Here is a 27096-nt window from a genome sequence, read left to right on the forward strand (position 1 = left end):
TTAAACTTCGGAGACAAAGACTGGAATTTGCCTTTTCTGCCATGTACTTAATGCAACATATGCTTGTGGGCATTGATTCTATCCTGTGGGATTTCACTTTGAATGATAGTGTAAAATTCACAACAGCAAATAGGCAACCTATTTTATATTGCACTCAGATTTTAACTACCAAAATAATAATCGGGAGAGATACAAAAAAAAGTGGCTGCTAACTTCTAACCACAAGTTTGATACAAACAAAAAAAAAATCAGAATCATTGCAACAACTTCTCAGCAGGAATTACTCAAAAGCTGTTATTGTCCACTCCAAAGTGTGAGTGCACTGAAGACATTGCATCTTACTTCCTTTTCCTGGTTCATGCATTATAGAAAGCAAATCTAGCACATCAATTTTCAGCCTAGCTAAGATTATTCAGCTCTAACACCAGGGGTTTTGATAAAGAGGTATAGAAACCATTTTTCAAAATGATCTAATTTCCTTTCTGGAAACTCTTAACTACAAATAGTTACACACATTTTCAAACTAAATGCAATACTAAACATAAAATGAGATATTTTGTTGCATTACATTTGTATTAAACAGTAAAAAAATCTTCAAAGTTCACCTCTGACGGGACCAAGGTCTCAGACCAAAAAACATTCAAGCAGAATTAGGCCATTTGGCCTATTGAGTCTGTTCCACCATTTGATCATGACAGATCTATTTCCCTCTCAATGCCATTCTCCTGCCTTCTCCCCATAACCTTTCATACTCTGACTTATAAAGAATCCATCAACCTCTGCCTTAAATGTACTGAATGACCTGGCCTCCACAGCTGTCTGTGGCAACAAATCCCACAGATTTACCACTCTCTGACTAAAGAAATTACTTGTCATCTTCTTCTAAATGGATGTCCCCTCTATTCTGAGGCTGTGCCCTCTGGTGCAAGACTACACCACTATAGGAAACACCCTTTCCGCATCTATTCTATCTAGACCTTTCAACATTCGATAGGTTTCAAGTCAAATCAAGTCATTTTTTATTGTAATTTCCACCATAACTGCTGGTACACTACACAGTAAAAACGAGACAATGTTTTTCAGGACCATGGTGCTACATGAAACAATACAAAAACTACACTGAACTACGTAAAACAACATAAAAACTACACTAGACTACAGACCTACCCAGGACTGCATAAAGTACACAGAACAGTGCAGGCATTACAATAAATAATAAACAAGATAATAGACAGCAGAGGGCAGTAGGTTGGTAGTCCAATGGCTTGGGGGAAAAACTGTTACATAAATAAACAGCTGAATGGCAGCGTCCGGTATTCCGATTCCATCCATTTCTGTACTCCTGCTGAGTATTTCGCTGGAGTCGGATGTAGTGCAATTTAATGTCCTTTACAGAGCAGAATGGACGGAAGAGCCGGCCGGCTAGGGCTTGCTTTTTTCCTGGCACGGACTCCTGCCTGCTCGCCTCGCTTCCTCGCACAGCGCTTACGATGTCCCCACCTCCGGCCACTGGCATCAGGCGATTCCGAGGACTGCAGGCCCGATTCCCTCAGCAAGCCGAGGTCACGCAATTTAACCAGATCTTCGTGAAGGTTTGTTTTTGGGCGATCTCTGTATTGTAGCAGTATCTGGCGATGGTAGATAGTCGCTCTGTTATCAATGAGATCTCCCCTCATTCTTTTAACTTCCAGTGGGCACAGGGCCAGAGCCATCATTCACTCCTCATATACAGGAATCATTTTCATGAACCTTCTTTGAACACTCTCCAATGTCAGCACATAATTTCTTAGGCAAGGGGTCCAAAACTGCTCTCAATACTCCAAGTGAAGCTTCACCAGTGTCATATAAAGCCTCAGCATTACATTCTTGGTTTTATATTTCAGATCTCCTGCAATAAATGCTAAAATCGCATCCTAGGTGTAGTGCATAACATTTGCTTTTGTTGTCCAAGTCTGTTTTACAAAATCTACGCTTTAACAACTTGTGCTCCTAGGTTAATAGCTGGAGTATCTACAAGTCTAAACCTTCCTGTTTCCAACCTTGTGTCTTCATTAAAAGGCATACATTTCCTCTACCTCTTTGCTAGCTAAAATTTGGAAGAGCAGTATTATTTTCTAAGTGATAAATGACCACCATTTCACTCCATCCACAGTTCCCCTATAAAAAGTAGCGGACAAACGATCTCTGAAATCTCTTTCATATGCATAGGCTGAAAGAAGCCACCAACACAACAATTTTGAGAATTCTAGCTTTCTATAAAAGTACCACTCCCTTTCAAGTTTACAAAATCCACTACAGGTTTACAAAGGCAGACAGCTTGTTACTAGAAAACTGTTAGCAGACTTTTCCTATAACAGAAATGCTCAGAATGAATCATAAACTTTCAACACAGCAAAAGCCATTTAACTCATTGGACTCCAGGTAACGTTTTAAGAGTCAGATTCAGATTCATTTATTCACCACAAGTCCATCAAAACATACAGTGAAATGTGTCATTTGTGTTAACAACCACCACCAAAGGATGCGCTGGAAGCAGTCTGCAAGTGTTGCCACACTTTCCAGCACCAACATCACGTGCCAACAACGTTCAGAACAACACAAGTGATAGCAACAGCAACAAAAACAAAGCAAAAACAGCAAAACAAACTGCTTCCCCCCCACCCCCCACCTACTCACACACACACAAGCAGGGCTCCAAGCCCAGGACAAACCACCTCCAGGCCTCCAACATCAATCCCTAGCCCGGACTCGCAGACATTAGGCCTCTGACTCCAATTATCGTGTTCCATTCCTAAATCCTTTTTAAACAGTTCTCTATCAAAAGCCACCTCAGATATTTTTCATTATTTCAGACACAATATTTCTACTCTAAAATCACTCAACTTTTTCTTCTCTTTTGTCAACATTCTTAAGTTGATGATCTCTGACATTGACTTACTTGCATTTGTATTATGCAAGTTTAACCTTGCTTTTTCATTATAATGTCCCTTAATTCCAAATATCTTCAATTTTCTATCAACTTTCTATAAACAAAACCCTCTGGTTTTGAATAACTCTCACAATGAGGCCTCTTTATTCTCATTATCCTCCTTAAGAACTCTTTCCATTTTCTTTTACACCTTAACTTTGACAGCCTTGGAAGTACTCTGGGATAGACACGTACACTAAACACTAACAACGAGGAATTACCTGTCTTGTCTGTTAGAACATAAGAAATTCTTCCAAGCTGTTCTGGAATGGTGCTAGCCCGTACCACTGTGCCAGGAATTTTATCATCTTTACGAATCATCAAACTGTAGACCATCTTTCCCATGTCCAGGTTGACACGAATACTGGATAAATTAGAAGGAACATACATAAGCAGATGGCTACACTTACCTTGGGAACAACTAAGTACAGACTGAAGGAAATGAAGTCAATGGGATTTCTTCAGGTAGGTAATATAAAGATTTAGCCCATTGTCTTTTGGCTATAAATGTAAAATATTATACAGAGATATTCCTCTGATTCACAATTTATTTTTAAAAATGATCAGATTAGATCTGGCATTGCTCATATGAATACAAGTCACAATAATATTAGATATTTGAAAGGAAACATTATTTTTACTGCAACATCTTGACTTACAAATATTAGATTTCTGAATTTTTGTTGCAATACCCTCAACTCTTGAGGATATGTTTACATTTAAAGCAGTGTATTTACTTTAAGATAACTTGAGCTGAAGTATCAATTATGTATTTTGCCCAGCCTTTCAATTTAACAAGATTTTCTTTATGAAATGTTTTCCTGAAAAATAGACCTTCTGTAAATCAAGGAATTATTGTACTAAAAATAATTAGTTATGCTAAGCATTTTATATGACATAAAGGCAGCCACTCTGCCTATCTATGGAGAATTCCTATCAGTCCCATTCCACCACATACTTCTCTGTGATCTGCTACTAGCTCTCACATTTCCGTCAATTTCCGAGTCTCCTGCAGCTACATACACTGCGGGTAATTTACTGTAACCCAATATGGAAACTATCAACAAGGGCAGCTGAAAATTGCTCAGGAATTTTTTTTTTTCTTTACAGGGAAAACCTTTTGAAGGACCTCGGTTTGGTTCAATTTGCTGCGTAATTTTTGCTGATACTGTCTACTCTGACAACATCTGTGCAGAACTACTGTAAATTTTTTCCACTTTGCTGTCAGTTGTGGTTGGCAGGCTCCTCTGAAAGGAAATAAAAAATTTAAGTGTTGAAAATACTCAGGTCAAGTAAGCAATATCTATGGAGAGAGAAACAGAGTTAATATTTCAGGTCAGTGGCCTTTATCAGAACTGGATCTTCACTTGCTCCAAATTTACTCCAACCAACGTTCAATATAAATGATCATTTCCTGCTTTTGTATCTTATTCCTGTAAGAATAAGAACATAATGCTTTGTTTTCATCCTCTTATATCTCTTTCCTCATCACAACATGCATCCAATTTTGCAAACCTCTTGGCTCTAGCATCTCATTTAATTCCTTACTTTCCAAAACATAAGTCTCCTTGTTCCTCTTATCAAAATATTTATGGACTGAATTTAATTTGTCAATCATCTGCTCATTTTGCAAACCAGCTATGACATTATAGGGACAATCTTCAACATTGTGTTGACTCTACAGACTTGGTACCTTCCAAAACTGTACCTTGCCTGTGGTACATGAAACCTAAAAAACAAAAGTCACAACTTCCAAGTGTCATCAGTTCATTTTATAACAGACCCTGAAACATCACCCAACTTAAGTCTTCTGATTTGTAACTTTCTTTCAATTCATCTTGTTACCCAATTTTCAGTCAATTATGCACATCAAAAAAAATCTGATTGTTCATGCGGATCACATGCTCTTTGTGCTCCTCATTTACTCCAGGCCCTTGGCTTCAGTGCTCAGGTTACTGTTATTCACCATGTGGACAAAGGAAATAAGTCCAGACACTGGCAATATGGCATCAAAATGTACAGGGCATGCTTTATAAGGTGGGGAATCCAAAATGGAGATGGAAAGCAAATGACATTAGAAAAAAATAACTCTTGCAGAGAAGATGAGAGCAAATTCAATTGCTGTATTTACCTGATAGGAACTATGTGAGAGAACAGAAGGAAGAAGCGAAACAAATGGAGGTACCAACGTCCCCTGAAATGCTGCAGGGCCACCATCACAAGGGATAATGCCACCAAAGCAACGAACAGGACCTTCATTAAACAGTTCACCTCCAGGTCAAACAGCCCCATCTATGAGGGGGAAAAGAAAAGATTAAAAAAATTACATTTCCATACATCTCCAGAAATATAAACTTTACACTTTTGGTGTATTTTGTTCATCTGGGACATGATGTAGTTCCTCTACTATCACCAGAGAACCACATTCATTGACACACATCTCATGAAAAAACAAATGGAACTCATCATTTTAGCGTAGGCAACTATGTGTCAAATCTGGCTCTTGCACAAGATTACATATGGTAAAGACAGTGAACCCATTCCAAGCTCTGTTTATACACTCATTTACCAGTTGATGCTACCCCTGCTGCCACCTTGTGGTGGGTATATGGATAAATGTTAGCAACACTTCAAAGTAAAATTTTTCATCAGAGTACACACGTCACCACGTACAACCCTGCAGGCATATTCAGCAAATCATATATAAACAGGATCAATGAAAGAACCAGAGAGTAGAAGACAACAAACTGTGCAAATGCAAAAATAAATAAATAAATAAATAGCAATAAGTAATGAGAGCATGAAATAAAATAAAGAGCCCTGAAAGTGAGATCACTGGTTGTGAGAACATCTCAATAGATGACTGTAGATATCATCTTTTGTTCAAGAGCCTGATGAATGAGGGGTAGTAACTGTTCTTAAACCTGGTGGTGTGAGTCTTGAGGCACTTCTACCTTCTACCTGATGGCAACAGCAACAGCAAAGCCTGGGTGGTGAGGATCTTTGATGATGGATGCTGCTTTTCTACAACAGTGTTTCAAACAGATGTGCTCAATGGCTGGAGGGTTTTACCCCTGATGTACTTCACAGGAAGATAAGGCCATCTTTAAAAAAATTGTAACAATTGCAATTGCATACCCTAAACACTCTGAGACAACTTGTTGGCTGTAGTAATTTAAGATCAGTGCCTCAGGTCAGGGTGCTCAACATTAGCGGTCATAACTTATATCACAGGATGCTGTATCCTTTTTTTTAAATATATAGATTGGAAGGGACATGTGCAAGTCAGGCTTCATTGTCATTCCAAGGTAAAAATATAAATGATTCATAGTAATCTTTTATCATCATTTTAAAGCATTAATTGTCCAATTATGGACAGGTATTCCAATGTACATCATTATGTAAAAGAAAACAGCCATTCTTATCAAGATGGAGGATATGAGTGGAGAAGAATTACTTGCTACCTATTTTAGAAGTTTTGAGTCAAAAATGAAGATCTGCTGAGGTCATGGCAAAGGACAATGTTTTTTTTAACACATATATCGTGGTCCAAACCTACCCAAGAGTATGAAAGCAGTAGATGAGTTACCTTCCCCTAGTTCTGAAAGCAGTGGTCCTCTAAGGCCCTTCTTCACTCCCATGCCTGCAGGTAGCAAGAGCTAGACAATTTTGAAGCATGAGCTAATAAGAGTTGTCAACATTCATAGAAACTGTGGCCACAAAAGTAGGTCATAGACTGGTATCCCGGAGCAAGTGGCTCATATCCTCACACCACAATGTCTTTCCACTATCTGCAATCCAGTTTCACAATTGGCCAACAGCACTTACATCCACTGTAATGAAGTGCTTTGAGAGGTTGGTCATGAAGCATATTAACTCATCCTTGAGCAGTGATTTGGATCTGCTTCCATTTGCCCATTGCCACAGCAGGTCAACAGGCCATTTTATTGGCCTTTCACTCAATTCTGGAACACTTAGACAAGGAAGATACATACATCAGGATGCTCTTCATCGACTACAGTTCAGTATTCAACACTACCATCCCCTCAAAACCAATCTCAAAGACCTAGGCCTCAATAACTCCCTGCACAATTGGATCCTCGATTTCCTCACTTGCAGACCCCAGTCAGTAGATTGGCAACAACAATTCCACAATCACTATCAGCACAGGGGCACGAAGTTGTGTGCTTAGCCCATGCTCTGCTCACTTTACACTTATGACTATGTGGCTAAGCACAGTTCCAATGCCATATTTATGTTTGCCAATGACTCTACTGCCGTTGGTTGAATCAAATGTGATGATGAATCAGCATCTAAAAGGGAGATAAAAACCTGGCCACAACAACCGGTCACTCAATGTCAACAAGAACAAGGAGCTGATTACGACTTCAAGAGAAGTGTAAGAACCAAGAGGTGTAGGAACCTGTCCTCATCGGAGAACCAGAAGTCAGCAACTTTATATTCCTCAGTGTTTTTATTTCAGAGGATCTGTCTTGGGCCCAGTACGTGAGTGCAGTTACGAAGAAAGCACAACAACGCTTCCATGTCCTTAAGAGTTTGTGAAGATTTCGCATGACATTTAAAACTTTGACAAACTTCTATAGGTGTGTGGTGGAGAGTATGTTAATTGGCTGCATCATGGCCTGGTATGGAAACACCAATGTCGTTGAATAGAAAATCCTACAAAAAAGTAGTGGATACAGCCCAGTCCATCACGTATAATGCCCTCCCTACTATTGAGCATATCTACATGAATTGCTGTCACAGGAAAACAGCATCCATCAGAGACCCCCAGTGACTACGTATTGGCAGCAAACAAAACAAAGCAAATTACTAAATAGCTTATTAATAACCATCACTACTAACAATGGAGATGTGAGCAGAGGCAAGGCAGAATCAACCCGAGACTGAGGAAAGGATGTTACTGAACCTACAAGGGAATGTACTATCTTGGATCTGGTCCTGTGCAATGAGACAGGTAAAATTAGTGATCTTGTAGTTAGGGATCCTCTTGGAAAGTGATCAGAGTATGACTGAGGCTGCAATAGTTTGATCTAAAACCACTGTATTATGCTTAAACAAGGGAGACTACAACGGGACAAGCGAGGTGTTGGACAGGGTAGACTGGAAACACAGGCTATATGGTGGGACTGTGGAGGAACAGTGGAAGACCTTCAGAGATATTTTTCATGGTGCTCAACAAAAGTATATCCCAGTTGAAAGCAATGACAGTAAGGGTGGGGAGGTCCGCCATGGGTAACTAAGTAAATAAATGAACGCAACATACATCAAAGTTGCTAGTGAACGCAGCAGGCCAAGCAGCATCTGTAGGAAGAGGTGCAGTCGACGTTTCATGCCGAGACTCTTCGTCAGGACAAACTGAAGGAAGAGTGAGTAAGGGATTTAAAAGTTGGAGGGGGAGGGGGAGATCCAAAATGATAGGAGAAGACAGGAGGGGGAGGGATAGAGCCAAGAGTTGGACAGGTGATAGGCAAAAGGGGATACGAGAGGATCATGGGACAGGAGGTCCGGGAAGAAAGACCGGGGGGGGGGGTGACCCAGAGGATGGGCAAGAAGTATATTCAGAGGGACAGAGGGAGAAAAAGGAGAGTGAGAGAAAGAATGTGTGCGTAAAAATGAGTAACAGATGGGGTACAAGGGGGAGGTGGGGCCTTAGCGGAAGTTAGAGAAGTCGATGTTCATGCCATCAGGTTGGAGGCTACCCAGACGGAATATAAGGTGTTGTTCCTCCAACCTGAGTGTGGCTTCATCTTTACAGTAGAGGAGGCCGTGGATAGACATGTCAGAATGGGAATGGGATGTGGAATTAAAATGTGTGGCCACTGGGAGATCCTGCTTTCTCTGGCGGACAGAGCGTAGATGTTCAGCAAAGCGGTCTCCCTGTCTGCATCGGGTCTTGCCAATATATAAAAGGCCACATCGGGAGCACCGGACGCAGTATATCACCCCAGTCGACTCACAGGTGAAGTGATGCCTCACCTGGAAGGACTGTTTGGGGCCCTGAATGGTGGTAAGGGAGGAAGTGTAAGGGCATGTGTAGCACTTGTTCCGCTTACACGGATAAGTGCCAGGAGGGAGATCAGTGGGGAGGGATGGGGGGGACGAATGGACAAGGGAGTTGTGTAGGGAGCGATCCCTGCCGAATGCAGAGGGGGGGGGGGAGGGAAAGATGTGCTTAGTGGTGGGATCCCGTTGGAGATGGCGGAAGTTACGGAGAATAATATGTTGGACCCGGAGGCTGGTGGGGTGGTAGACGAGGACCAGGGGAACCCTATTCCTAGTGGGGTGGTGGGAGGATGGAGTGAGAGCAGATGTACGTGAAATGGGGGAGATGCGTTTAAGAGCAGAGTCGATAGTGGAGGAAGGGAAGCCCCTTTCTTTAAAAAAGGAAGACATCTCCCTCATCCTAGAATGAAAAGCCTCATCCTGAGAGCAGATGCGGCGGAGACGGAGGAATTGCGAGAAGGGGATGGCGTTTTTGCAAGAGACAGGGTGAGAAGAGGAATAGTCCAGATAGCTGTGAGAGTCAGTAGGCTTATAGTAGACATCAGTGGATAAGCTGTCTTCAGAGACAGAGACAGAAAGATCTAGAAAGTGGAGGGAGGTGTCGGAAATGGACTAGGTAAACTTGAGGGCAGGGTGAAAGTTGGAGGCAAAGTTAATAAAGTCAACGAGTTCTGCATGTGTGCAGGAAGCAGCGCCAATGCAGTCGTCGATGTAGCGAAGGAAAAGTGGGGGACAGATACCAGAATAGGCACGGAACATAGATTGTTCCACAAACCCAACAAAAAGGCAGGCATAGCTAGGACCCATACGGGTGCCCATAGCTACACCTTTAGTTTGGAGGAAGTGGGAGGAGCCAAAGGAGAAATTATTAAGAGTAAGGACTAATTCCGCTAGACGGAGCAGAGTGGTGGTAGAGGGGAACTGATTAGGTCTGGAATCCAAAAAGAAGCATAGAGCTTTGAGACCTTCCTGATGGGGGATGGAAGTATATAAGGACTGGACATCCATGGTGAAAATAAAGCGGCGGGGGCCAGGGAACTTAAAATCATCAAAAAGTTTAAGAGCGTGAGAAGTGTCACGAACATAGGTCAGAAGGGATTGAACAAGGGGTGATAAAACAGTGTCGAGGTATGCAGAAACGAGTTCGGTGGGGCAGGAGCAAGCTGAGACAATAGGTCGGCCAGGACAGGCAGGTTTGTGGATCTTGGGTAGGAGGTAGAAACAGGAAGTGCGGGGTGTGGGAACTATAAGGTTGGTAGCAGTGGATGGGAGATCCCCTGAGCGGATAAAGTTGGTGATGGTGTGGGATAAATGAACGTATCAAACTAAAAGCTAGTTCATACAACGTCACCAAGAGTAGTGGGAAACTGGAAGATTGGGAAAACTTTAAAAATCAGTGAAGAACCACTAAGTCAACAATAAAAAAAAGGGAAGATAGATTGTGTAAATAAACTAGGATAATATAAAAATAGATGGTAAGAGTATTTATAATGATATAAGCAGAAAGGGTGGCTAAAGTGAACGTAGGTCCCTTGGAGGACGAGAAGGGGGAATTGATATTGGATAATGAGGAAATGGCTGAGGTTTTGAATAACTATTTTGTGTCTGCCTTCACAGCGGAGGACACGTCTAACATGCCAAGGAGAGATGATATAGATGCATTGGCAGGTGAGGATCTCCATATCACTAAAGAGGTAGTACTGAGCAAACTTGTGGGCCTAGACAAGTCCCCTGGTCCTGATTCAATACATCCAGGGTAGTGAAAGAAATGGCACAGGTTATAGCAGAGGGTTTGGTGACAATTTACCAAAATCCTCTAGACTCTGCACTGGTCCTGGCGGATTGGAAGATGGCAAATGTCACCACCACTGTTCAAAAAGGGATGTAAGCAAAAGGCAGGTAACTAACGGCCAGTTAGTTTAAAATCTGTAGTTGGGAAAATGTTTGAAGGTATCACTAAATAAATAACGATCTATCAGGCAGATGCAGCATTAATTTAGCAAAGGCAGGTCCCGTTTGACAAACTTACTGGAGTTCATCAAGGAGATAACAAGCACAGTGGATAGGGGGGAATAGATGGATATTATTTACTTGGGTTTCCAGAAGGCATTTGATAAGGTGCCACATAAAAGACTTCTCCATAAGATAAGGTTGCATGGAGTTGGGGGTGATGTATTAGCATGGATAGAGGATTGATTAACCAATAGAAAGCAGAGTTGGGATACATGGGTGTTTCTTTAGTTGACAATCAGTGGTGAGTGGTGTGCTGCAGGCCTGCAACTGTTCATAATATACATTAACGATCTGGAGGAAGGGACCAAGTGTAGTGTATCCAAGTTTGCTGATGACACTAAGCTGAGAGGAAAAGCAAATTGTGCTGAGGATATGGAGAGTCAGCAGAGACATATAGATAGGTTAAGTGAGTGGGCAAGGGTCTGGCAACTGGAGTACAATGTTGGTAAATGTGAGGTCATTTGCTTTGGAACAAAAAATGCAAGATCAGATTATTATTTAAATGGTAAAAGATTGCAGCATGCTGCTGTGCACAGGGACTTGGGAGGGCATGTGCACAAACTACAAAAGGTTGGTTTGCAAATGCAGCAGGCTATCGAGAAGGGAAATGGAATATTGGCCTTCATTGCTAGAGGGATTGAATTTAAGAGCAGGGAGGTTATGCTGCAACCGTACAGGGCACTGGTGAGGCCGCACCTGGAGTACTGCGTGCAGTTCTGGTCTCCTTACTTGAGGAAGGATATACTGGCTTTGGAGGCAGTGCAGTGGAGGTTCACCAGATGGATTCCAGAGATGATGAGGTTAGACTATGAGGAGAGATTGAGTTGCTTGGGACTATACTCGCTGGAATTCAGAAGGATGAGAGGAGATCTTATAGAAACATATAAAATTATGAAAAGGATAGAGAAGATAGAGGCAGGAAAGCTGTTTCCTCTGATAGGTGAGACTAGAACTTAGGGACATAGCCTCAAGATTCGGGGGACTAAGTTTAGGATACATGAGGAGGAACTGCCTTTCCCCTGGGATGCTTGTTGGTCTTTTATCATGGGTTCTTTTGGGATTTCTTTATTTTGTGGCTGCCTGTAAGGAGACAAATCTGAAGGTTGTATAATGTATACATATTTAGATAATACATATACTTTGAACTTCTCACTGCTGTCATCAGGAAGGTGCAGGAGCCTCAGGACTTACATCACCAGATTCAAAAACAGGAACTACCCCTCAACCATCTGATTCTTGAACAAAAGGGGGTAACTTCATTCAACTTCAATTACCCTACCATTGAAACGTTCCCACAATCTATGGACTCACTTTCAAGGACTTTTCATCTCATATTCTTGATATTTATTGCTTATTTATTACTTTTTCTATTTTTTATAGTTTGTTGTCTTTTGCACTCTGGTTAAACACCCATATTGATGTGGTCTTTCACTGATTCTGTTGTGGTTATCTTTCTATGGATTTATTGGGTACGTCTGCAAGAAAATACTTTTCAGGGCTGTATATGGTGAAATGCAGTTGCAAGAAAAAGTTTGTGAATCCTTTTGCAACAACCTGGTTTTCTGCATTAATTACTCATAAAATGTGGTCTGATCTTCATCTAAGTCACAATAATAGACAAACACAATCTGCCAAAACTAACAACACACAAACAATTGTACTTCTTCTCATCAATACTGAGTACACCATTTAAACAATCACAGTCCAAGTTCAAAAAAGTGTGAGAACCTTTGGGGTAATGCCTCCCACAAAATTTAGAGTCCGGTGTTCCAATGAATGAATGCTGAAGGAGATGAAAAAGAACCCAAGGGTAACAGCAAAAGACCTGCAGATATCTCTAGAACTTGCTGAAGTCTCTGTTCATGTGAGCACTATAAGAAGAACACTGAAGAAAAATGGTGTTCATGGAAGGACACCATAGAGGAAACCACTTCTCTCCAAAAAACACTTTTCAAGTTTGCAAAAGACTACCTGGATGTACCATAATGCTTCTGGGACAATGTTCTGTGGACAGTTGAGACAAAAGTTGAACTTTTTGGTAGAAATGCACACCTCTATGTTTGGAGGAAAAAGGACACTGCATACCAACACAAAAAAACTCATCCCAGCTGTGAAGCATCGTGGAAGGAGCATCACTGTTTGGGGCTGCTTTGCTGCCTCAGGGCCTGGACAGTTTGCAATCGTTGAGGGAACAATTAATTCAAAACAGTATCAAAACATTTTACAGGAGAATATCAGGGTAGCAATCTGTCACCTGAAGCTTAACTGAAGTTGAATGATGCAACGAGACAATGATCTGAAACACAAGAATAAATCAACAACAGAATGGTTTAAAAAAAGAAAAAGAGTGTTTTGGAATGGCCAAGTCAAAGTCCAAACCCTAACCCAATTGAGATGCTGTGGCATGACCTGAAAAAAGCTGTCCATGCAAGGTATCCCAGAAATATTGATGAACTGAAACAGTTTTGTATGGAACAAAGGTCTAAAATTCCTCCCTGCCTTTGTGCAAATCTGATCAGCAGCCTCAGGAAACATTCGGTGGAGGTTATTGCTGATAAAGGAGGATCTACCAGTTATTAATTACAAGGATTTGCATACTTTTTCCAGCCTGGACTGTAAATGATTAAACAATGTGTTTAATAAAGACATTAAAAGTACAATTGTTTGTGTGTTATTAGTTTAAGTAGATTGTGTTTGTCTATCATTGTGACAACGTTTTATGAGTAATCAATACAGAAAAACAGGCAATTGCAAAGGGTTTAGAAACATTTCTTGCAACTGTACATGTAGTTTGATGATAAATTTATTTAGAACTTTGAACTTCTTTACTTTCCTGTAAATGCCTGGAAGAAAATGAATTTTAAGGTAGTCAGGGTGACTACATAAATGGATAATAAATTTATATTGACAGCCAAGAGCATGATGGAAATCTCTCAATCTGCCTAGATGAGTGCACCTCTAAAAACACTAAGAAACTTGGCACCATCCAAGACAAGGCAGCCTGCTTTATCACCATCCCATTCACCACTGGTGTAATATGACCACAGTGTTTACCAACTACAGAATGTATTGCAGGTACTTATCAGGGCTCTCTGACATTCTCTCCCAAATCTGCAATCTCTGTCACGAAGAACAAGAAGAATTTGGGGCAAATGGAGACACCACCATCTACAGGCTCATCTCCATGTCACACCCATGTCAGTCAAATGAAAAGATATTTCTTCATCATCACCGGGTTGAAATCCTGGCATTTCCTGTCCAACAATATTTTGGAAATACTTTCAAAAGAGCTGCATCCGTTCAAGAAGGTGGCTCACCACCACCTTGACAGTAACAAAGGAAAGACAATGAATGCCAACTCACACACCAATAACTCAATAAACCTAGTTCCCCACAGAGCTATTACAAATATGACACAAATGAAATGTTCATCTCATGACTTGGGCAATCTGGTGTATTAGTCCATCTACTTTAATGTTGCTCAATTACCTTTTAATCTGATTACACCTGGAATCTGGAATCCACGTAGCAAAAATCAAACATCTTAGTAACATACAGTCACAGAATTTTTTTTTGTGAGCAAACTACAGGTAACTAGTCAGGCATAACACTGACCAAAAGCACTACATTAGCATTTAAATGTCACCTATTGACTGTCAATATCTGAGTGTGTAAATCAGTCTGAGAAAACATATTTAAATCCTTTTCCTTTCGGCTTGTGTCATCTTTGAAAAGATATTGTGAAAATAGTTCTAAATGTTGGAATTTAGAACGTGACATACCTCACGATGAAAGATTTCTAGCTCGGGACATTTTTGTTTGGAATGCAATTAAATTAATTAAACAATAGGCTATTTCCCCTAGTACCTTTTTCAGTATTATACTCTGCAAAAAGTAAATATGGTATTTAATGCTAATTACTTTCTTGCCCATGACTGTCAAAATGTACCTTGTTCTTTGGGTGTGAAGTATTCATAACACTCCTCATTTCTTTTCCTGTGTAGATAACAACACCAACTGCTGTGCCTTGAATGGAAATAACATTAAAAAAACATTACAAAGTATTCTGCTTATAGCTTAAGAATAACAATTCTCAGAGCTGCTCTCATCTCTTTAAATCTCAGGTTTTTGTTGTATCTATTACTTTAAAAATACATAGGAAACATTACATTATTATGGTACAGGGACAGCTAGACTGGAAGTCCAAGCTCTGAGCACAGGCTTGTGCACAGTTAACCAAACTTATTTGGCAGCAGAAAGGATGTTCCATTGGCCACAATGTTTCCACGATTTAGCAAGGATGAAGAGCAGAGCAAAGGCATTTATAAAGGTGGTCAAAGGGGAATGAGCAGAAAGGAAAAACAGAGCAGAATAATATGTTAATTTAAAAATGTAATCCTGGTGATTTTAAGAGCGCTGGTTAAGAGAATGCTACTGGCTTTCTCATCAGGAAACCTCTCAGCAGTGTAGACAAAGAGGCATTTCAGGAGTTGTAAAGCAGAATAGAGCAGTTACCCTATCACAACTGGCACTGCAATCTGACAACTACGGAAAGAAACCCACACAGCCTGCACTGTCTTTGAACACAGTTACGCTACAAGAGAACAGAAGGTCATTATTAAAATCCAAGCTTTGACATTTTGTTAACATAATTCCAACACTGAGATGTACCATCTATACTGTATGCAGCAAACAAAAACATTGCATGGTTGATTTTCAACCACAGTGCTCAATGGGTGAGTAGCCAGAGAAACACAAGCCTGATGGCTAGGGAGAGATGAATGGTCAGACCTCTCACTGAGCCAGACAATATACAGGAACATGTGAATGATATAACTAACAATCAACAACAATGGTATTTTCTATAATAACCCACTTTACATAAAATGTATTAAATATGGCTAAACTAGAATAAAAATACGAATAAGCAATGAACATCTTGCTAAATGGCTGATTTAAATTTTATACGGTTGAAAATATTTAGCTTATATTAAATCTATGAAGTTGTTAGAATTCATAACACACTCAAGAGAATTAGGTTTACAAAAACTGGAGGGAACTGTCCAAAAATAATTTTGCCGCAGATTTTGCCATTCTAATTTTAGCCAAGCACATAAAAGGGTAAGATGACAAACTCGAAAGATCACTTTGAAACAAAATAAAATTCTAGCATCATCCTGTAACTATCAGTAACAGTGGAGAGAGAGGCCGGGAGATCCCCCCCGCCCCAAAGTACCATTGAGTTATACAGTACAAAAGCTGGACATTTGGGCCAATTTGTTCAGAGTGACCAAGTTGTCCAATTGAACTAGTCTCATTTGCCTGGGTTTGCCCCACTTCCCTCTAAACCTTTCCTATCCGTGAATCCACCGAAAAGCAGAATTAGGCCTTTCGGCCCATTGAGTTGGCTCTGCCATTCTATCATGGCTGATTTATTATCCCTTTCAACCCCACTCCCTCACTGAATTCTGCTCCTATACCTTGGGAATCCTTCCCAAAAAAACAAAATGCCTTCAGCTGAATAATTAGCAGATATGATGCAGCTCCAAAGTGCCGTCCAGATAGCTCCGTCAATCTTTGCTTCAACGAACTACCAAAGGTGAATAAACGACATTTTCCCTAAACAGCACAGCACTGAATCCCTATCCTTCTGCTAAGATGTGCTTTCCTTTTTGTTTCATTGTGATAAATGCATGGTCCAATTTGCTTGCAGATGCACCAAATGTAACTTAAATGATGATGGGATTGGACTCTGTACACCCTATGTCTACTAGGCACAAAACATACGAATGAATTTCTTACCCATTTTCTCCATGAAACTAGCTGACAACCCGTTTTTGGATTCGGGATGAAATTAAAATGTGCATTACTGCATGTCGGTTATTGTCATATCATATGATTCAATAGATCACATAGAAACAAGAACTCCGTTATCAAAGTCTTCTCCTCCTCAATGTTTTTATTGACACAAAATTTGTTTAACAGCAAGCAGGTGAAAGCATTTTGAAAAAAAACAAGGAATTGAGAACGTCCTTTTTTTTTTATTTGACAAGCAATTGAGAGAAAATAAAACCTTACCAGAAGCTATAACAGTACTGGCCCACAATGTGTTCTCAATGCTTAAACTCTCATTAATTGGTGGGTCACTATCCTCCTGAAAAACAAGAAGAAATGATTTGATTTGATGTAGCTATGATATCTTCGTGGGGTGCTGCTGCTTACCTGCTTGCAAAACTGTAATTATCACATGAATCAACAAATTAAAAATATCTTTTAAGTGTGAATCACCCTTGTGATTGCTTCATTCTCCTCATTTATGAGTCAAGGTGACTGTCCTTTCTTTCCAATGCCCTAAATCTCAATTATTAACAAACAAAATTAACTTGCATTTATCACTCCGTCAGAACCCACCAAGTTAGTAACATAACTCTCCTTTACCCTTGGCTCAGATACAAATTAGTAATCCACAGTCTACAACCTCTTGATGTTCATGCATGAATTCTCATCAGTCAAAACAGACTTGTAGTTAGCTTATTTAACTGAGCAGTATGCCAAGTACTCCGTCTCTTCAGTTAAGAAATAGGAGTTGGAATTCTCTCCCAGAATCTTCACACTTTTTTTTATTTAAAAAGGAAATATTATCAAGTCAAGCATTCCAAAAAGAAAGACAGATAGAAATTGAAGCAATATTCCCTCAACAAGATCAACTCACCCGAGTGAATGTCCCCACAAAACTGTGAATATCAAGGTTTGGTTCTTCTGCATAAACATAAGATCGTATTTGTAGCAAATCCTTAAATAAAAGGAAAACAGAATAAGAAATGAACAGTTTTGTTGCAGCAATATCTGATGCACTGATTTATTGGAATATTATCACAAATCCCTGCCATGGGAATCTATTTTCTGTCACACAGAAAAAATTCTGGTCAACAATCAATTCCTTTAACGTTGTACTCCAATAAATCCTGATAAGATTTGTCCATGTTGGTTGAAAATAAAGGCAAACTAGTTTAACAATTCCAGATCCTCAAGGTAAACACAAAGCCTATGTATGTAAGTATGACTTGTACATGGACCTAGACATTACAGATGTTTTCTTTAGAGATGCAAATCACTACAGTACAGATGCACATCTTTTATACGCAAGAGGCAATTTACATGGTTCAATAACTAATGACTTGGCCTCCACTGCACTCATTCCATTTTCATTCCACTGATTCACTATCCTCAGGCTAAAGAAATTCCCCCTCATCCCTGTTCTATGGAATGCCCTTTTATTCTAAAGCTGTGATATTTGGTCCTAGTCTCCTCCACTATTAGAAAAATCCTCTCAACATCCACTCTATCTTCACCTTTCAATATTTCATAGGTTTCAATGAGGTCCCCCGTCATTCTTGAAAACTCCAGTGAATACAAGCTCAGAGACATCAAATACTCCTCATACATTAACCCATTCATTCCTGGAATCATTCTCGTGAAGTTCCTCTGAACCCTCTCCAACACCAGCATATCCTTTCTTAGATAAGGGCCCAAAACTGCTCATAATGCTCCGTATTGTCGAACAATGCCTTATAAAGCCTCCGCATTTCATTCTTGCTTTTGTATTCTAGTCCTTTCAAAATGAATGCTAATATTGCACTATTTTTCCATACTACCAATTCAACCTGCAAGTTACCTTTAGGAAGTCTTACACTAGGACTCCCAAGTCCCTTTGTAGTTCTAATTTCTGAATTTGCTACCCATTTAGAGTTTGCACCTTTATTCCTTCCATCAAAATACATGACCATACACTTCCCCACACTGTGTTCCATTTGCTTCTTCTTTGCCCATTCTGCAAATCAGTCCAAGTTCTTCCTCAACACATTTGGCCCCTCCACCTTGCTTTGTATCATCTGCAAGCTTGGTCACAAAGTCATCAATTCCATCATTCAAATCATTGACATATAACGTGAAAGGAAGCAGCTCTAAAATTGACTCCTATAGAGCATCACTAGTCACCAGCTGCCAACTAGAAAAGGCTCCCCCTTTACTCCCACTCTGTCTCCAACCAATATAATGTCCATGCTAGAACCTTTCCTCTAATACTGTGGGCTCTTATCTTGTTTAGCAGCCTCATGTGCAGCACCTGGTCAAATGTCTTCTGAAAAATCAAACTAATCAACATTCACTGAGTCTCCTTTCTCTATCCTGCCTGTTACTTCAAAGAATTTCAACAGATTTGTCAGGCAAGATTTCCCCTTAAGGAAAGCATGTTGACTTTGGCCTATTGTATCATGTGCCTCCACATACCCTGAAATGTCATCCTGTCAAGCTAACTGGCCTACAATTCCCTGTCCTTTGCCGCTCTTCCTTTTTAAAGAATGCAGTGACATTTGCAATTTTCCAGTCCTTTGGAACCATTCCAGAATCCAGTGATTCTGGAAAGATTTTCCCACTCCCTTACACAAAGGTGTTCATACCAATCAAGGCATTCCAGCAGCTGCTTTGATGGAAAATCACTCAGCTCGATGGAGGCTGAAGAACAATTTTCAATAACTAATTACAGTTAATTCTTCAGTGAAAGGCTGACCAGTAAAAAAAAATTAAATTAAATTAAATTAATATTTTTCCCGGCATCGTAGGCCACAGGAGTTTCAAATTGTTAAGTTGTAATAGGAGCTTTAAAACCATCAGCAGCAATACTTCTTCTAAGGCCGCGGTCCCCAACCGCGGACCGGTAGCGGGCCGGAAAGCATATGCCACCGGGCCACGGGGAAACCTTTCCTCATTCTCTGTCATGCTCACTGTTGAGCCATTACGCATGCGAGGTCATTACCCGCGCGTCATCCATGTCAGCGCGGGAAGGTGATCAACTCCTCGAGCTTGCAAATGACGGCGGACTGAAAAGTATGTTTGACATAACATCTCTGCCGGCATTCTGGATCAAAATCAAGGCTAAGTATCCTGAGATAGCCACGAAAGCACTGAAAACGTTGCTTCCATTTCCAACATATCTCTGCAATGAATGAAATGAAAACTGAATTGCAGAATAGAGTGGACATAAGGAACCCCCTTCGAGTATCGCTGTCTCCCATGACCTTTCGATAGGACCATCTTGCTGCAGGGAAACGAGCCCAGGGCTCCCACTGATTCAGCAATATTGGTGTGTTGCAATGATTTTATATGTTTATACGGGGAAAATATGTGCTGTGTGTTTAATATCCAAATGTTACTTAAAATGTTATGATGCAATTCTTATAAGTGACTTATATAACCATATAACAATTACAGCACGGAAACAGGCCATCTCTGCCCTTCTAGTCCATGCCGAGCGCTACTCGCCAACCTGCACTCAGTCCATAACCCGCCATTCCTTTCCTGTCCATATACCTATCCAATTTTTCTTTAATAGATGATAATATCGAACCTGCCTCTACCACTTCTACTGGAAGCTCGTTCAACACTTACTTCAAGCTCCCCTGTCCTCCCCTGATAATTGACCTCACTATATTCATGCGAGGAAAATATGAGCTGTGTGTTTAATATTAAATTCGTTAGATAAACCCTTTTAGAAACAAAATTGAGTGTATTAGCCACTTACCACCTGTATTCTGGTCGTGATTAACACCCCCACCCCCGAACAGAATTGCCAAAAACGATTTGCAGTGAGAGAAAACAAAATGGCAGGTACACACATGCACAAGTCACGCATGCACACTGGTGCCCGCGCAAGGCTTCATGGTCATTGTAGTCTTTCTTGGGGTAAAAACAACGTATTTGACAGCTACTCTTGTCCATTGGCAACCCTACCACCCCGCTCCCCCAGGTCGAACTGTCTGCAAGAATATTGTCAATATTAAACCGGTCCGCAGTGCAAAAAAGGTTGGGGACCCCTGTTCTAAGGTTAATGGCAATACATTTGTGGGAGACACAGTGGTGTAGCAATTTAAGAGATACTCCCTCACAGGTTCAGCAACCAGGGTTTCAATCATGACCAACGATGCTGTCTGTCTACGTGGAGTTCCCACATTTTCTGTTACTGTGTGGGTTTCCTCTGGGTGCACGTTTCCTACCACATCCCAAAGATGCACAGGACAATCTGCCGCTGTAAATTGCTTCTAGAATGTAGGTGAGTGACAGGATCTGTGAGCGGTGGTTTGGGGATGGGGTGGGGGTTGGAGGCTGGAGGCAGCAGTTGCTATGGGAGTGTGGAAAGATCAAAATGGGATTCGTGCCAATGGATGACTTAGGATAACTGTCACTAATGGAAACAGAAACCTTCACCCTAGCAAGTCTGTGCTGACCATCAGACACTCATTTACACTAATCCCATATTATTACTTGATGGTTTGTACAGGTTCAATTCTCTGACTCTCTGCAAAAGCAATAAGAGTGGCAATTTTAGCAAAAAATAACTGGAATTATTCAGAACATCCAGCAGTTTTTCCTGGTACTTACAGCAGCGATGGGCAATCTCTGGGTACAGCCAACAGGCAATCGCATCTTCCAATCAGTCTCACCATCCAGCTGATCAGTGCGGATAAAACAGGAACCTGAAAACACAAAGTCGTCTTGAAAACTTAAGCAATAGGTGAAGAGTATCGATATGTTTGCTTCACTATAGAGCAGCCTTTCTCAACCTTTTTGCCCTGGAGGAACTTGAAGTAATTTTCAGGTCTCAGGGAATCGCTGCACAAAAATTATTATATCTACAGCTCATGGCAAGTTAAACTGTAAATATAATAGTCCAAAAATAATTGTCAATGCTCTTTTGAGCAGGGAATTAATTTTTAGCCAACCTTTTTTGAAAAAAAACAGATAGTTAAGCTTAGCTTACTTCTCTTGAAATTAATCTTTTTCTTTCCCTTTCACAAATTTTAAAAACTCATAAGGCAAACACAATAAATTTCTCAATTCTGAGTCGAACTTGAGATAAGCACACAAGGATTTCACCTTCAACATAAAGGAAACAATTTCTATCCTTGCTCTTAATGCTTGTTAAACAAGAAAAAGCTTGCTCACACATGTAAGAATTTGAAAACTGCAGCAAAATGTTCATTGCTTTCCTATGAATGGCAGGATACTCTTCTTTCACAGAAATCCAGAACTTGTCCAGGGGCAGGTCAGTAAATTTCATCTTGAGTGCATGATCAGAGTGCATTTCACAAAGCTCTTCCTCTTCTCTCAAAGTCAAGTTCACAGGCTGAGCAGAAGATTCAGAGAAAGGGTCCCTCACTCAATCATACACTTGTGTTGAAATGGAGGAAAAATATTATTCAGTTTTGTTCTGCAGTTCTTCCAGGTGGTTTTCAATAAGACTCAAGACTTTCTGACATCCTTCTTCACTCTCAAGCCAAAGCAGTAGTGGAAACATTTCAAGATTCCCTTTTACAACATGATTTTTCCAAAGATTCAGTTTCCTTTTAAATCCAAGAATCTTGTCACAACAAGTCAAAACATTTTCTCCAGGACCCTGCACAGACTTGTTCAATTGGTTCATATGATGAAAAATGTCTACTAAGTAGGCTAGTTTCTGCAGCCATTCTTTATCTTCAAGGCACTTAGCAAAATCTGGTCTACTATTTTCTAGAAAATACTCCTGCAATTCACCTGTCAGCTCATACACCCTGTTGAGAACTATTTCCCTGCTAAGGCACCAGATTTCTGCATGTAGCAGGAGGTTGGTGTGCTCGTTGTCCAGGTTTTCAGTTTTTTTAAAAAAACAATTGAGTGAACCGGTCTTAAAGCTACTAAATAACTTGTTTCCTGGATCCTTTTGCTGAGTGTGACTTTATTTTCAAAAGCTTTAATCAGTCATAGAGTCCATTCTCACGTACGGATGCGAGACGTGGACACAAATGTTCCGGATGGCTCTTGACGTGAGTTGGCAACAGCAGATGACGAACGTCGGGCTCTATAACAACCTACCGATGCTCACCACTAAAATCAAGGCAAGAAGACTGCAACTAGAGCTACCCCAAACTACCTACCAGCCTAGTCACCATATGGGAGCCCAAGCAAGGGAGGATGAACCCTGGGCGCCCTCCCAAGACTATAGTCAACACACTTCTAGAAGACAGTGGCGCAGCTAATGTAGATGAACTGAACACACTGATGAGGGAGAGGGAGAAGTGGAGAGTCCATCATCATGCCCGATGTCGGCCCCCTAGGCCTGAGTCACCGTAGTAGTAATAGTAATCTGCTTGTTTTGAGATTCCAATAGTTGTTTAAAATAATCAGCATTTTACATGTCATATGGCAGTGATTTGTAGTTAAGTATCTTTTCAATTTTGCTGGAGCCATTGCAACATTTGTAAGTTGTTTGCCACAGACTAGGCACAATGGAATAGGACAACTTGGATCACCAGTCCATGTAAAACCCAGTGATTAGTAGCTTCCATTGTAAAGATGGACTTTTTTTTTTTACGTCTGTTGTTGCATTAGTGCAGTGAAATTACTCAGATTGTAATTCTTCATCATTAACCTTATTAGAATTTTCTGTAGCCCTAGGCCCACAATCCTCCTCTTCCATCTCACACCTCCTCTTCAAAAATCAGCACTCTGGACCATCTTTAGAATGAAAATTTTCTACTACACTGGTAACGCTTTTTCGCTCCCATGAGCCATTTGGTGGCACACAAGGGAAGTTAGGGGAGTTAATTCTGGAGCGAGAGGTTGACATCATAGCCCAAGTTGGGCGAATTCATTCAATGCTCGCAAAACACACTTCACGCTCATCAGCCTACCGTCCTCCCCTCTGTGCAATACAGCGCTCACCAATTATCAACAGCTTCCCCCATCTTTCATCAAAAACTGTGAATGGACTCAACAAATAAACACAGTCCAACTGCGCACTGCCATAATGGCTGAGATTGCTAATGGGGCTGCTCAGTCATCGCCCATCACTATAAGCACTAGTATCACGTGTTGCGCAAATTCTTTTAAAATCACAACCTCTCATGGAATCCAGCTATAGAACAACAAATGGCTGTGGACTTATCAAAGTGAATATGGGGAATGCAAAAAGTATTCTGTTTCTGAGCTTCAAGAACTTCTGGCTAACTGGCGGAATGAGGAAAATGGGAGGGGGCTGGGGGATAAGGAATTTCTTGCTTTACCAAACCAACATTCTAACAGAACAGAATTATACAACTTCCAATCAAGGGTGAAAATACACCACATGGACTGGTTTGGTGTGTGGGTGAGAAATGGTCAACACTATGTTTGCAATACAACTGTATTGGGAAGAAATTTGCATGGTCATACCAGTATGAACTCCAAATTACTTTCACTGCAATTTGTACCTTTAAACTACAGCTTTTTGTTTTGAGAAGCAACCCAGAGCCACCTGCAAACCAGGCCCCACATAGTGTCAAGTAAGACACTATCATTATTAAAATTTAATGCCCCCCCCCTTTCAGAAAGGAAATGATGAATTCTCTCTCCCATTGACCACCACAGCCCCTTTAGAAATGCCCATTAATGTATAGAAGACAATACTTTTAGACAGGTGCTGCCCAGTTAATTCCATTCCAGTAGTTCAATGAGCAAAGATAACTTGGAAGAATAGAGTGTTATCGATATGGTGCCATACAGCAATACAGCACAGAAACAGGTCCTTCGACACATCTAGTCCTTGCTGAATTGTTATTCTGCATGGTTCCATTGACCCGCACCTGAACCATAACCCTCCATGCCCCTCCCATCCACGTACATCCAAATTTCTCTTAAACTTTGAAAATGAACCCATATACACCACTTCTGATGGCAGCTCATTTCACACTCTCAACACCCTCAGAGCGAAAGAGCTCCTGCCAGGTTCCCCTTTAATATTTCATCTTCTGCTCTTAACCTATAACCTCTGGTTCTTGTCCCACCCAACCTCAGTGGAAAGGCTCACACAAAATGAACTTAGCAGGTCAGGCAGACTCAGTGAAAAAAGCCTCTTTGCATTTACCCTATCTACACCACTCATAATTTTGTATACCTCCATTAAGACTCCCCTCACTCTCCTATACTCCAGAGATAAAGTCCTAACCTATTCAACCTTTTCCAGGTCCTCAAGTTTTGGCAACATCCTTGTAAAATTTCTCTGTACTCTTTCAATTTTATTGATACATTTCCAATAGGTAGGTGAACAGAACTGCACACAATACTCCAAATTAGGCCTCACCAACATCTTATACAACTTCCCAAGTCCTGTAATTAATGCTTTGATTTATGAAGGTCAATATGCCAAAAGCTGTCTTTATTACTCTATGTGTTGATGATGCCACTTTCAACGAATTATGGATCTGTATTTCCAGATCCCTCTGTTTTACCAAACTGCCTGAGTGCCCTACCATTCACTGTGCAAGTGTGAGTTGTCCTCCCAGAATGCAACACCTTGCACTTAACTGCATTAAATTCCATCTGTCATTTTTCAGCCCATTTTTCCATCTGGTCCAGATACCACTTCAAGCTTTGACAACCTTCCTCATTGTCCACTATGACCCCAGTCTTGGTGTCACCTGCGGGATTTGCTGATCCAGTTTACCACATTATCATGCAGATTGTTCATATAGATGACAAACAACAATGGACCCAGCGCCAATCCCTGCAGCGCACCACTAGTCACATGCCTCCAGTCAGAGAGGCAACCATCTACTATCACTCTCTGGTTTCGCTCACTAAGCCAATGTCAATTCCAACTTAGTACATCAATCTGAATGCCAAATGATTGAACCTTGTTGATCAGCCTCCCAGGCAGGACCTTGTCAAAGTCCTTGCTCAAGTCCATGGAGACAATTTCCACTGCCTTGCCCTCAACAACTTTCCTGCTATCTTCCTGAAAAAACTCTAAGACTGGTTAGTCACAACCTATTGTGCACAAAGCTATGTTGACTATCCCTATCAGTCCCTATCTATCCAAAACTCATATCTGGTCCCTTAGAAAACCTTCCATTAAGTTATTACTGATGTCAGCTTCACTGGCCTATAACTTCCTGGCTTATTCTTAAGAGTCTTTCCAGGACAATGAAACGAGATGAGCTTTCCTCCAGTTCTCAGGCACCTCACCCATGTCAAAGGATGTTTTAAATACCATTCCTAGGGACCATACAATTTCTGCACTAGTATCCCACAAAGTCTGGGGGAACACTCTGTCAAACTCTAGGGATTTATCTACTCTAATCTGCCTCAAGACAGCAAGAACCTCCTCCTCTAATCTGTATACAGTCCATGACCTTACTGCTGTTTGGCTCAGTTCTACAGACTTCATGTCTACCTCCCAAGTAAATACAGATGCAAGAAGTCCATTTAACATCTCCCCCAGCTCTTTCGGCACCATGTACAGATGACCTGGGTGCAACTCTGTGTGGTAAGACTCGCAGTGGGGTGTGTGTATTTACATCAACATGGAATGGTGCAAGAACTCTGTGCTGGTTTCCAGATACTGCTCATCGCCAGTGGAGTTTGTGACTATTAGATGCAGACCATTTTATTTACCACGGGAATTCACCACTGTCCTTATAGTTGGTGTCTACATTCCCCCCAGCGTTAATACTAAGGAGGTGCTCTGTGAACTGTATGGGGCTATTAGCGAACTGCAGAACGCACACCCTGATGGACTGTTTATTGTCGCTGGAGATTTTAACCACGCGAACCTCAAGTCAGTGCTCCCCAAACTCAATCAGTATGTGGACTTTGCAACGAGAGGGGAGAATGCGTTGGACCTTGTTTATACAAACATCCTTGCGTGTACTGGGTGGAGCCCCACCGCCACCTCGGCTACTCAGACCACATCTCTGTTTGCTAATCCTAGCACATAGACCGCTCGTCAGGCGCTCCAGACCAGTTCTGAAGCAGGTGAAGACCTGTCCAGCAGGAGCCATCTCTGCTCTTCAAGACTGCTTTGAGCACACTGACTGGCACATGTTCAGGGAGGCTGCAATTGATGGCGACTCTACCAACTTAGAGGAGTACACGGCATCAGTGACGAGCTACATCAGCAAGTGCATCGATAACGTCACTGTGGCCAAGACCATCACTACGTGCTCTAACCAGAAGCCATGGATGACCACGGAGGTGCGTGCGCTGCTGAGGACCCGTTACTCCGCCTTCAGAGCAGG

General features: G+C 41.1%; 1 protein-coding gene across 4 annotated transcripts in view; it reads right to left on the reverse strand.

The window, feature by feature from the left end:
• The window catches only part of LOC134342850 (probable phospholipid-transporting ATPase IIA), a 174575-nt gene that overhangs the window by 111062 nt on the left and 36417 nt on the right, over positions 1-27096 (reverse strand). For all 4 annotated transcript variants that reach the window (XR_010017124.1, XR_010017123.1, XM_063041479.1 and 1 more), the window contains 6 exons: positions 21446-21540; positions 17721-17801; positions 17087-17162; positions 14958-15034; positions 5100-5260; positions 3190-3332 (listed from right to left, as the gene is read on the reverse strand). Coding sequence is in view for 2 of the 4 variants with exons in the window: in XM_063041479.1 (XP_062897549.1) it covers positions 3190-3332; positions 5100-5260; positions 14958-15034; positions 17087-17162; positions 17721-17801; positions 21446-21540 (633 nt within the window). In the remaining 2 variants the exon portion in view is untranslated. The remainder of the gene's footprint in view (positions 1-3189; positions 3333-5099; positions 5261-14957; positions 15035-17086; positions 17163-17720; positions 17802-21445; positions 21541-27096) is intronic.

The sequence above is a fragment of the Mobula hypostoma genome, chromosome 2, assembly GCF_963921235.1.
Source record: "Mobula hypostoma chromosome 2, sMobHyp1.1, whole genome shotgun sequence".
NCBI lineage: Eukaryota > Metazoa > Chordata > Chondrichthyes > Myliobatiformes > Myliobatidae > Mobula > Mobula hypostoma.